The 11,296-nt window shown below is 35.0% G+C and overlaps 1 protein-coding gene across 1 annotated transcript in view; it reads right to left on the bottom strand.

The window, feature by feature from the left end:
* The window catches only part of Gnmt (Glycine N-methyltransferase), a 148,013-nt gene extending 139,565 nt beyond the window's left edge, over positions 1 to 8,448 (bottom strand). Inside the window, exon 1 of the mRNA XM_017634978.1 lies at positions 8,190 to 8,448. Within this exon, the coding sequence (XP_017490467.1) occupies positions 8,190 to 8,404 (215 nt within the window). The 5' untranslated portion in view covers positions 8,405 to 8,448. The remainder of the gene's footprint in view (positions 1 to 8,189) is intronic.
* Positions 8,449 to 11,296: the final 2,848 nt, after the last annotated feature.

Below are 11,296 nucleotides of genomic sequence, written 5' to 3'. Positions count from 1 at the left end.
AACATCTTGGGACCGTCTAGAATCTAAGAAATAACAGCGAGCACCTCTGCAAACTCGGGGCTTGCGGCCCCGATGAAATTCTCAGAAAGTAATTATTTCACCGCAATAAAAATAAATAAATATAACTGAAAGTCCTCTCAACTGGTGCAGTGTCAATCGAAATGAATTTATAATTTTGTCAAGTTTGTCGCCTAGCGCGAGTAGTTATGAAGTGGCGCAGGTTTGATTTACGACCCTTTAAAAAGTTTTTATTAAATACAATGTTCAAATTTTTTAAATTCAAGTACTAAAAAAACATTCAGTCTTACCATGAGTTTCATTTTTCCCGGGCCGGTTCACTTTTCACTTTTGGTTTTCATGTATTTACTATGGGCGGAATACAAATTTTCGGGCAAAACTCAGGATAAGGCAGATTAATAAAAATTACTAACCTTTCCATTTTTTATTTCCCTAAGTCACCTAATTTACACGCCTAAATTATTTCTTAAAAATACATGACATCCGCATTCGCATCCGCGGATGTCTAAAATTCCACATTCGCAACATCCCTAATTCATCCACAGTATCAACAACAACTCGCTGCAGCGCTGTACGCTTTATTTCGCTTCGAGCATTCTATGTTCCATTTATTCGTTTTCGTCCCTGTTTTTGTTTCATTTCGAGCAAAGCATTGCTACGTTCGTGCGAATGTGATACAGCAAAGATCTGCAAAATAAAAAGGTTGCTTTTGCCTCTGTACACATACCCAATATATAAATCTTACTACGTTTATTTCGATGTTTTATTTTCTGAGGCAAATATGGTTCTATTTGTATTATNTGTACGCATTATACGTAAGGAACAGTATCTGTTCATATTTTAACAAAATTTGAACTATGTAGTCGAAAAAATTAGAGTTTCTGCTGAAAAATCAACCAAAACGCACTGCACACGTTCGCAAAGGCTGGAACAAAAGAAAAAATTTGCTAATTTGAAATGACCTCCACAATCCGAGGACATGAATCTCATCGAGAATTTACGAAATCAGTAAATATCCAAGTCCGTCCAATGGAGTATATGAGCTGTGAAAGCAAACCAAGGATATATGGGAGGCTATACCTCCAGAATTTTTACAGAGATAAACATTAGGTATGCCAAATTGCAACCAGGAACTAAAAAAAGCAAAAGTATACTGAACATTGTGTTAATAATTCTTTTTTTTCGTGAAAATTGTCAAAAAGTTGTTAAAAATATATGAGTGCAAAACTGTAACATTTGCCTTAATTTACATTTTTGTCTGCTAGTTTTGTTAATGTTGTTGAATTGACTTCAAATCGTTATGACAGAGGAAGCAAAGATGTACCAATAAAAATATACAACAACAGTATGTATGTCGTTAGAACTTGGAAGGATAGCGACGGCTGAAATAAAAAGTGTTACTCCATGTTACAGTTTTGCTCGTCACTTTAGATATATGTTCGGCGGCTTTTGCGTTCAAATACGCTTTTATTCTGCGCTTCGCGGATGCTGTTTCATAGCTTGGTAATACAAAACTAAAATTTGTGTTAACATTTCAACATCTTGGGACCGTCTAGAATCTAAGAAATAACAGCGAGCACCTCTGCAAACTCGGGGCTTGCGGCCCCGATGAAATTCTCAGAAAGTAATTATTTCACCGCAATAAAAATAAATAAATATAACTGAAAGTCCTCTCAACTGGTGCAGTGTCAATCGAAATGAATTTATAATTTTGTCAAGTTTGTCGCCTAGCGCGAGTAGTTATGAAGTGGCGCAGGTTTGATTTACGACCCTTTAAAAAGTTTTTATTAAATACAATGTTCAAATTTTTTAAATTCAAGTACTAAAAAAACATTCAGTCTTACCATGAGTTTCATTTTTCCCGGGCCGGTTCACTTTTCACTTTTGGTTTTCATGTATTTACTATGGGCGGAATACAAATTTTCGGGCAAAACTCAGGATAAGGCAGATTAATAAAAATTACTAACCTTTCCATTTTTTATTTCCCTAAGTCACCTAATTTACACGCCTAAATTATTTCTTAAAAATACATGACATCCGCATTCGCATCCGCGGATGTCTAAAATTCCACATTCGCAACATCCCTAATTCATCCACAGTATCAACAACAACTCGCTGCAGCGCTGTACGCTTTATTTCGCTTCGAGCATTCTATGTTCCATTTATTCGTTTTCGTCCCTGTTTTTGTTTCATTTCGAGCAAAGCATTGCTACGTTCGTGCGAATGTGATACAGCAAAGATCTGCAAAATAAAAAGGTTGCTTTTGCCTCTGTACACATACCCAATATATAAATCTTACTACGTTTATTTCGATGTTTTATTTTCTGAGGCAAATATGGTTCTATTTGTATTATAAATCTATNAAAGGCTGGAACAAAAGAAAAAATTTGCTAATTTGAAATGACCTCCACAATCCGAGGACATGAATCTCATCGAGAATTTACGAAATCAGTAAATATCCAAGTCCGTCCAATGGAGTATATGAGCTGTGAAAGCAAACCAAGGATATATGGGAGGCTATACCTCCAGAATTTTTACAGAGATAAACATTAGGTATGCCAAATTGCAACCAGGAACTAAAAAAAGCAAAAGTATACTGAACATTGTGTTAATAATTCTTTTTTTTCGTGAAAATTGTCAAAAAGTTGTTAAAAATATATGAGTGCAAAACTGTAACATTTGCCTTAATTTACATTTTTGTCTGCTAGTTTTGTTAATGTTGTTGAATTGACTTCAAATCGTTATGACAGAGGAAGCAAAGATGTACCAATAAAAATATACAACAACAGTATGTATGTCGTTAGAACTTGGAAGGATAGCGACGGCTGAAATAAAAAGTGTTACTCCATGTTACAGTTTTGCTCGTCACTTTAGATATATGTTCGGCGGCTTTTGCGTTCAAATACGCTTTTATTCTGCGCTTCGCGGATGCTGTTTCATAGCTTGGTAATACAAAACTAAAATTTGTGTTAACATTTCAACATCTTGGGACCGTCTAGAATCTAAGAAATAACAGCGAGCACCTCTGCAAACTCGGGGCTTGCGGCCCCGATGAAATTCTCAGAAAGTAATTATTTCACCGCAATAAAAATAAATAAATATAACTGAAAGTCCTCTCAACTGGTGCAGTGTCAATCGAAATGAATTTATAATTTTGTCAAGTTTGTCGCCTAGCGCGAGTAGTTATGAAGTGGCGCAGGTTTGATTTACGACCCTTTAAAAAGTTTTTATTAAATACAATGTTCAAATTTTTTAAATTCAAGTACTAAAAAAACATTCAGTCTTACCATGAGTTTCATTTTTCCCGGGCCGGTTCACTTTTCACTTTTGGTTTTCATGTATTTACTATGGGCGGAATACAAATTTTCGGGCAAAACTCAGGATAAGGCAGATTAATAAAAATTACTAACCTTTCCATTTTTTATTTCCCTAAGTCACCTAATTTACACGCCTAAATTATTTCTTAAAAATACATGACATCCGCATTCGCATCCGCGGATGTCTAAAATTCCACATTCGCAACATCCCTAATTCATCCACAGTATCAACAACAACTCGCTGCAGCGCTGTACGCTTTATTTCGCTTCGAGCATTCTATGTTCCATTTATTCGTTTTCGTCCCTGTTTTTGTTTCATTTCGAGCAAAGCATTGCTACGTTCGTGCGAATGTGATACAGCAAAGATCTGCAAAATAAAAAGGTTGCTTTTGCCTCTGTACACATACCCAATATATAAATCTTACTACGTTTATTTCGATGTTTTATTTTCTGAGGCAAATATGGTTCTATTTGTATTATAAATCTATATATCTATATATAATCGTACAGAATATTTACTTTCAAATGAAGGTGCTTTGCACAAACATTTCAGATTTAAGAATCATTCGATGTACACATATGTATGTGCACTGGAGATTTTTAAAATTTCACATTGAGCGATTTTAGAATGTAAAACTGAATCTCACACATGCATTCTCATTTTCACCAATTTTGAATAATTTCATTTCTTTATTTTCAATTTTGTATAATTTTTTATTTTGAAAATGCTGAAAAACTTAAAAAAAATCCTGGCGGGCGAACTGAGGGAACGGTAAAGTATTTTACAATCTCGATAAATATGCGTTTCAGAGAATCTGATTATTTTAGTTTTCTCTTGCGGGTTACAGAAGGGCGAGAACTCTCGCCAGACTCAAAAATTAAGATTCGTGCCACAAGGGATTATTTTGCGAGATTTAGCCGATTGGGCATTTGAACCTCAGCCTGGTGTAATTAATCAAAACCACTTGAAGGATCGATCAATTTCGCTTCCACAAAATAACCAATTAATAAAGAAATGGTTAATATGTTGGCCGGAGAAGAAATACCGTTGATATCTACTGTCGTTTCTGAATATCCACAGGAGCAAGTAGAAATAGGGGAGTTGCACCTCATGACTTGATACTAAGGGCTGGTTTCTCTAACTCAACTTAACTTAGTTAAGTCAATTTTCTTGACTTAGCCAAGAATAAGCTATGTAAAACGTAGGCTAACTTTTGACTTAAGTCCAAAAAGTGGCTAAACTAAGTTAAGTTGAGTTGGAGAAACCAGCCCTAAAAGTTAGAGCAGTTGTGATGCTAATCCGCAACTTAAATATGTACATACATATGAAGGGTTAGTTAATGGTCTCGCCTAATGGTTAAAGAATTACAATATATCTAATTGTTTGGATGCAGCAATACAAATACGTACATATGAAGGCTTAGTTAATGGGCATTAAACATGTGATTCACAAGGGAAACGAATTATACTATCCCATATAAATTAGCGGTCCAGCGAATCCACACTTGCTTTCGTATTTAAATGTCGCCAATTCAAAATTATTGTAGCGTTCGCAATAACAATAAATAAGTCTCACCCTGCAGTAAAATTTAGAAACAGTCTGTTAAAGCGCTAGATCCGCCCTATACATTTCAGAACTATCTCTGAACTAGTGCAAAACGGCTGCAGAAAGGGACAGTTGAAACTTTTGGTGTGCTAGTTGCGCTCTGTTGAGAAGTAAATGCACAAATTCTCACTTCTCGTACAATACTACAATAGCTCAGCGGGAAGACCTCCGACTCTAACATCGTTGGTCGCGAGTTCAAATCGCGGTGGAGGCAGTTGTGATTTTCAAATTTAATAAATTTAAATTGTTGAGTGCCGCTAAAAAATTTATGAGAAAATGATCAAGTTTAATATAAATAAAATAAAAAAAGTTAGATCAAATGCAATCTGTAAAAGAACAGAAAAAATTAAAAAAAAAAAAACAAAAAATCGAATAATCAAAATTTTTCCATAAAAAAACTAATTGTCGCAGATCTGTCCAAAATGGAAACAGTTCAGAAAAGAAAAAATATCCAGTAATCTAATTTTAAAATTTTTTCTCATAAAAAACTTATTGACCCAGAACTGTCGAAAATAGAACCAGTTCAGAACTAGTTCGAAAGTTCTGCAGAGGTGGCAATTTCCACTTCGTAGGACATCGCCATGTAAAAAGAGACAGTTGAAAGCATTGCGTTGGGATAGATCGAGAACCAGTACCGCCTCTTAAAGAGCTAGTTCTGCGCTAGTTCTGAACTAGAGCGATTTACTGCAGGGTCAAGGTCAGACCCTAGCAAGAGGATTGCTTTACGCATGGCGTATTGAGTAGAGTACGGTCTTGCCGAAATACCAAGTTGAAGTTAACTACCAAAATCGATGCACGTGGTTTTTAGAAAAAAGAAATATGCAGATTTTAGGACCACGGAGCACCCCGATTTTCGGCGATTATTACTAGTATTATACATTTTTGGTAAATGGGCGTAGCCACGCCCATGCCCACGCCCACGCCGCTGAACCAATTTCTTCCAAACCTAGTTTTTGCCTTAGAATAACATACCAAAAGCTGAAAAGCTTTAAAATCGGACAATAACCACGCCCACATCCCATGTAACGGTAATTTAGAGAAATACAAAATCTTCGACAAATCAGTACATTTTAAAGCTAATTTATTCAAAATTGATGCTTGCAACAATTCTTTACCAAGAAATAATAATAATAATAATAATAATAGATTGGCGCTTACACATATGTTAGTGTTTGGCCGAGCTTCTCCTCCGATTTGTGGCGTGCGCCTTGTTGTTGTCACACAAAGCGGAGGGACCTACAATTTTACGCCGACTCCGAACGGCGATTGTATTTTTAAGAGAAGCTGTTTTTCATGGCAGAAAAACACTCGGAGGTTTGCCATTGCCTGCCGAGGGACGACCGCTGTTAAGAAAAAATCTTTTTTCTATATTTTTTTGCGATGTTGCTTTGACCAGGGTTTGAACCCAGGTGCTGCGGAGTGGAAGCGCACACTGCTTACCACTACACCACAGCGGCCGACATACCAAGAAATACGTTTATGATAAAATGGGCGTGACACCGCCCACTTATGATCACATATATGTATCTCAGTAACCGTTCTACCAATTTGTACCAAACTCGGTACGGTAATTGTGCTTGCCACACAAAATCAAAACGTGAAAATTGTTGAAAGCGGACTAAAATTACGGCCGCGTTTCATGTGACGGTAAATTTCAGAAATGCTTGAAACTTCAATATTTCGAAATTAAGGACGCTAATTTACTCAATATTGATACACCCTGGCTTACCATGTAGCGATAGCTTCCGAAAAGGTGAATAACATATATTTAATACTTGCGCCGGGAATTTAATGTTCGGCTCCGCCCGAACTTAGACTTTCTTACTTGTTATATGATGAAATGCTTTAAAAATTTCCATGTTACGTGCTTTTCTTAGTAATTTTACTTGATTTTCACATATTTTTTGTGCAGTAAATTACCACCACTTGCGTGTCACTGGAATTTTATAAAATGGTCTATATTTTTAATTAAATTCTAAAAACAATTTTGAAACGTTTTCGATTTGAAATTTTCGTAAACTATTTGGGACAGTCAAAAACTTCATAAGGTTTAATATGTTTACAAAAATATTTATACGATTTTTAGTGGCACGCTCCCAATGTAGTACAAATGCACGGAGAGGGTTAATTTGAGTATTAAACGATTTCCTAGTTACAATGAAAATCTTTAACTTTTAACTTAATTGTTGTTAGATTAGGACAGAAAGATCCAAATACAGTACATTTTGCTTAGCTGCACATTCTTCTTTGCACCAAAAGCTTGTGCGCTTAACCGAAAAAAGCACTTACGCGAATTTTCTTTTCTACTTCAATGAGGAAGGTATCTGAATCCCTATGAAACCAAATAATGGAGGAGCACTTACCACGTAGAAATTGCTCAAGCTATATTTTTTCCGAATGGTTTCTAAATTATCTATAAACTACATAAAATTATGTCCGTTTCCTTGTTNGTTCATAAGATTTGCATAATTGTTGTTAGATTAGGACAGAAAGATCCAAATACAGTACATTTTGCTTAGCTGCACATTCTTCTTTGCACCAAAAGCTTGTGCGCTTAACCGAAAAAAGCACTTACGCGAATTTTCTTTTCTACTTCAATGAGGAAGGTATCTGAATCCCTATGAAACCAAATAATGGAGGAGCACTTACCACGTAGAAATTGCTCAAGCTATATTTTTTCCGAATGGTTTCTAAATTATCTATAAACTACATAAAATTATGTCCGTTTCCTTGTTCCTTGTAAAATTATGGTACGTGTAGAGCCAGTGCAGGTAAACGTAATACTTTCTTTGGTAATTGATAATAGTTGCAGAATTTTTAGGACAGGTATCTCTAATGTGCAGGTATGTTTAATGCAACTATCGGAGCATTTTCCTTATAAATGTTAAAAATAATGCCGCTGATGCGCATTTTGGGGTAGGTATCTTAACTGTGCACTTCAGTATAATGGCAACAAAGCAAAATATACTGTAATAAACAATTGTTAAAAAAAGTTTTAGCTTCTAACGTTAAGATGAAGTCAACGATTAGTAGGACCCCAGGGGTTTGAAGAAGATAGTATCAATATACATGTTTAGTCTAAATTGGAACAAAATCCACTCTTTGACAGATTGTACACCTCCGACAGATTGCATATCTCCAAGAACAAGAATTCAAAAATTTTACGTTGCCAAAAATATGTTATAACTTTTTTCACGTAAAGCGCCCTCAACACGATTTGAAGCAAATCGAAATGAACGTGAACTCACCCTGTTCCACATGCCACGTCTAATACTCTCTTACATTTCTTTGATCGAAGTAAATCGACCAGAAAATTCTTATAATTTTCTGTACGTGAATTTTTGTCTCCAATAAATATTTCCCAAACCTTTGCAGCTTTTCCGTCAGCGTATTGATCAGGAACACCTTCAGCGGATATACCTGCAGAACGAGCAACGAAAACACTATCTGCTGTGGTAGGCATCTTGTAGGTTAAATTTCCAAAATTGAACTGAATTTGATTTCAATTATAAGTTTTAAAGTAAGTGAAATAAATAATATCTACATATGTACGTACACTGTGGTGTAGTGGTTAGCAGTGCGCGCTATCACTCCGCAAGGCCTGGGTTCAAGCTCTGGTCAAAGCAACATCGCAAAAAATATAGAGAAACGGTTTTTTCTTAATAGGGGTCGCTCATCGGCAGGCAATGGCAAAACCTCATAAAAACACAATCGCCGTTCGGAGTCGGCGTAAAACTGTAGGTCCCTTCCTTTTGTGTGACAACATCAAGGCGCACGCCACAAATCGGAGGAGAAGCTCGGCCAAACACTAACAAATGTGTAAGCGCCAATTTAGTATTATTATTACGGATGAATGTACATATGTATGTTCAGTGAACATTGTTCACATAAATGCATAAGTATATAGGTATGTAAATACATGTAAATACATATGTTTGCGCACGTGCATGAGCGTCGCTACCTAGGCGAAGAGGCTCGAGCCCCCCTAACCTTTGAAGTTTACCTTCTATGTAGGTATCAGGGTTGTTGCGAATATAATCCGAAATAAAAGTCTTTTCCGGATAATAAAGAAACCGCTTATCCAAATTAAACAAGTTTGGTATCAAATGAAAGAGGGTTTAAATAGCTTTAAAACTGAAATGTCTAAACGAGGAAAGCCACATATCGAAAATTATTTCAACAAAAAATGTTAATCAATTACCATAGAACAAACCTTTTGTCATGTATATGCATTTCTTCGGTTTTAAATTATAAACAAAATTTAAATAGAGGTCGTTTGTTATTTCTGTTTAAAAGATATTTCATTCCTCTTTCTTATGATACCAAATTTGTTTAATTTGGACAGGCGTTTGTTTATTATCCGGAAAGATCTTTTATTTTGGAATAATATTCGCAACAACCCTGGTAGGTATATAAAGGCAGTGTCACACGATCGGTACATGTGTTCAGATGTGTGTATTTTTTATATTGGGCTATTGGTACAAAATAAAAAAATTCGGAAATTTTATTTGTAGTCACACGATTGGTACAATACATCGAACTTCTGTCAGTAAATGGGTAATTGTACCCATAGTCCGCTTTTACATGACATTGTAATCAATTTTAGATCAAAACTCATACCTTATGCATTATATTCGCACCACATTTAGTACAATTCACGTGTTTTTCATTACATTTCTTTAAATTATTGGGCTCTCTTTGGTCTAGATACAAAGCTACCAGACCTAAAGATTGATTTTCCGGGTAATTTTCGTGTTTTTTTTTACTGAAAATTTGATGATGGGGAGCTGATTAAATTCCTTATGAAATAAAGTAATGATGGTGTACTATTTTTTGAACTATCGGAGGAAAAAATAAGGTACTAAAATTTTATTTAAACAATTTATTTTTCAAAAAATCTGATGGCACTACCTTAATGTAACTCCGATTTAAAAAATTCCTCCTGTATCCGAATATGGAATCAAGTTTAATAAAAGTAGAACAGAATTAAAAATTTAGCTAAATTTTGGTTATATCAGGTTGGAAAAAGTCAATTCACTATATTGCAATTATCTTCACAAGTGGTTACTAAATTTCGGTTTTCTTTAAAATCTTAAAAAAAAGCGAATTGAATTTCTTATTCAAGTTGCTTACAACACTTTTCAGTTAAGCGGTCGGCCTCGGAGCTATTTACGTTATTTCTGAAAATTTTACAATTGAGGGATTCACAACGGTATCGTAAGTGTCGTATTGTTGTATGTCGTAAACTTTAAAAGCTTAAATAAATGTTTAAAGAACTTGAAACGACAACCAACTATTTTTGAACACTGCAAAAATTCAAAATATGACTTAGATCGTACTTTGCAAACCCCCTTAATATATTTTTTATGCGTTTAAAGTTTACGACAAACAACAATACGACACTTACGACACCGTTGTGAATACCCCAAATATAAAAAAAAAAATAATTATAAGTGGGTTCAAAAATTTCAATAGGATTCCTGCGGGAGGTTTTTGATTTTATATGTACATACAAACTCATTGCATCATATACCATATTCTGACCGACAACGAAAACACCTTGAAAACGAGTTTTGGGATTGTGGGCTGAAGGCTGTTCACACCGACTGTTGGTGTTTTCGTTGACATTTCTTTTATCCTTTGTTTACAGTTTTGCTACACAAAAACAAAACCAAAATACTTTTCCTTCAATTTCTTTTCATTAACAACCTTTAACTTCCATGCTTACTTTATTTTTGCCAGCCAATTATAGATAATAAAGATGATAAAATATTACTTCCACTTCGATAAATAATCGAAAAAAACTAGTGCAGACACCGATCAAGTGGTTTTAAGCGAAAACTAGTTTTCGTTTGACAGATTTTACATGGACGAAAACATAAGTTTTAGGTCGAAACCCAGTTTTACCAACGAGAACATGTTTTCGATGTCGGTCAGAACATGGTAATACCTTGTAGATTTAACTTTTCCAAAAGTAATTTGAAAAGTCATATGCCTAATGTACATACATATGCATATGCATTAGCGCACACAAGGGGTGGGTTTTGGGGTTCAAACCCCCCCTAAAGCTAATAACCTCAAATACAATCTGTATCTTAAAGCTAAGAATCCAGCTCTCAAGGAAATTATAAGAAATATTTATTATAATTTCTGTTGCTTGAAAAAGCGCTTTGCTTTTGCTGTAAATTTTCATGAGGGAATAAATATACGAGCATTTTTTTTCTTGAGAGCTGCAAACTGATTTAAGAAATTTTGGTAGAAGAAAATTTCTTTTCCATTTCTCGTCCGTCGTTTTATATGAATTTTTCGTTTTTCTTGAGAGTTCAGTTAATTTTTTCGGTATTTGAAATATTAA

This window comes from Rhagoletis zephyria, unplaced genomic scaffold (assembly GCF_001687245.7).
Source record: "Rhagoletis zephyria isolate East Lansing unplaced genomic scaffold, Rhagoletis_zephyria_1.1 Rzeph_scaffold_00118, whole genome shotgun sequence".
NCBI lineage: Eukaryota > Metazoa > Arthropoda > Insecta > Diptera > Tephritidae > Rhagoletis > Rhagoletis zephyria.
Note: the sequence above shows the minus strand (reverse complement) of the source record. Positions and strands in the feature narration are given on the sequence as shown.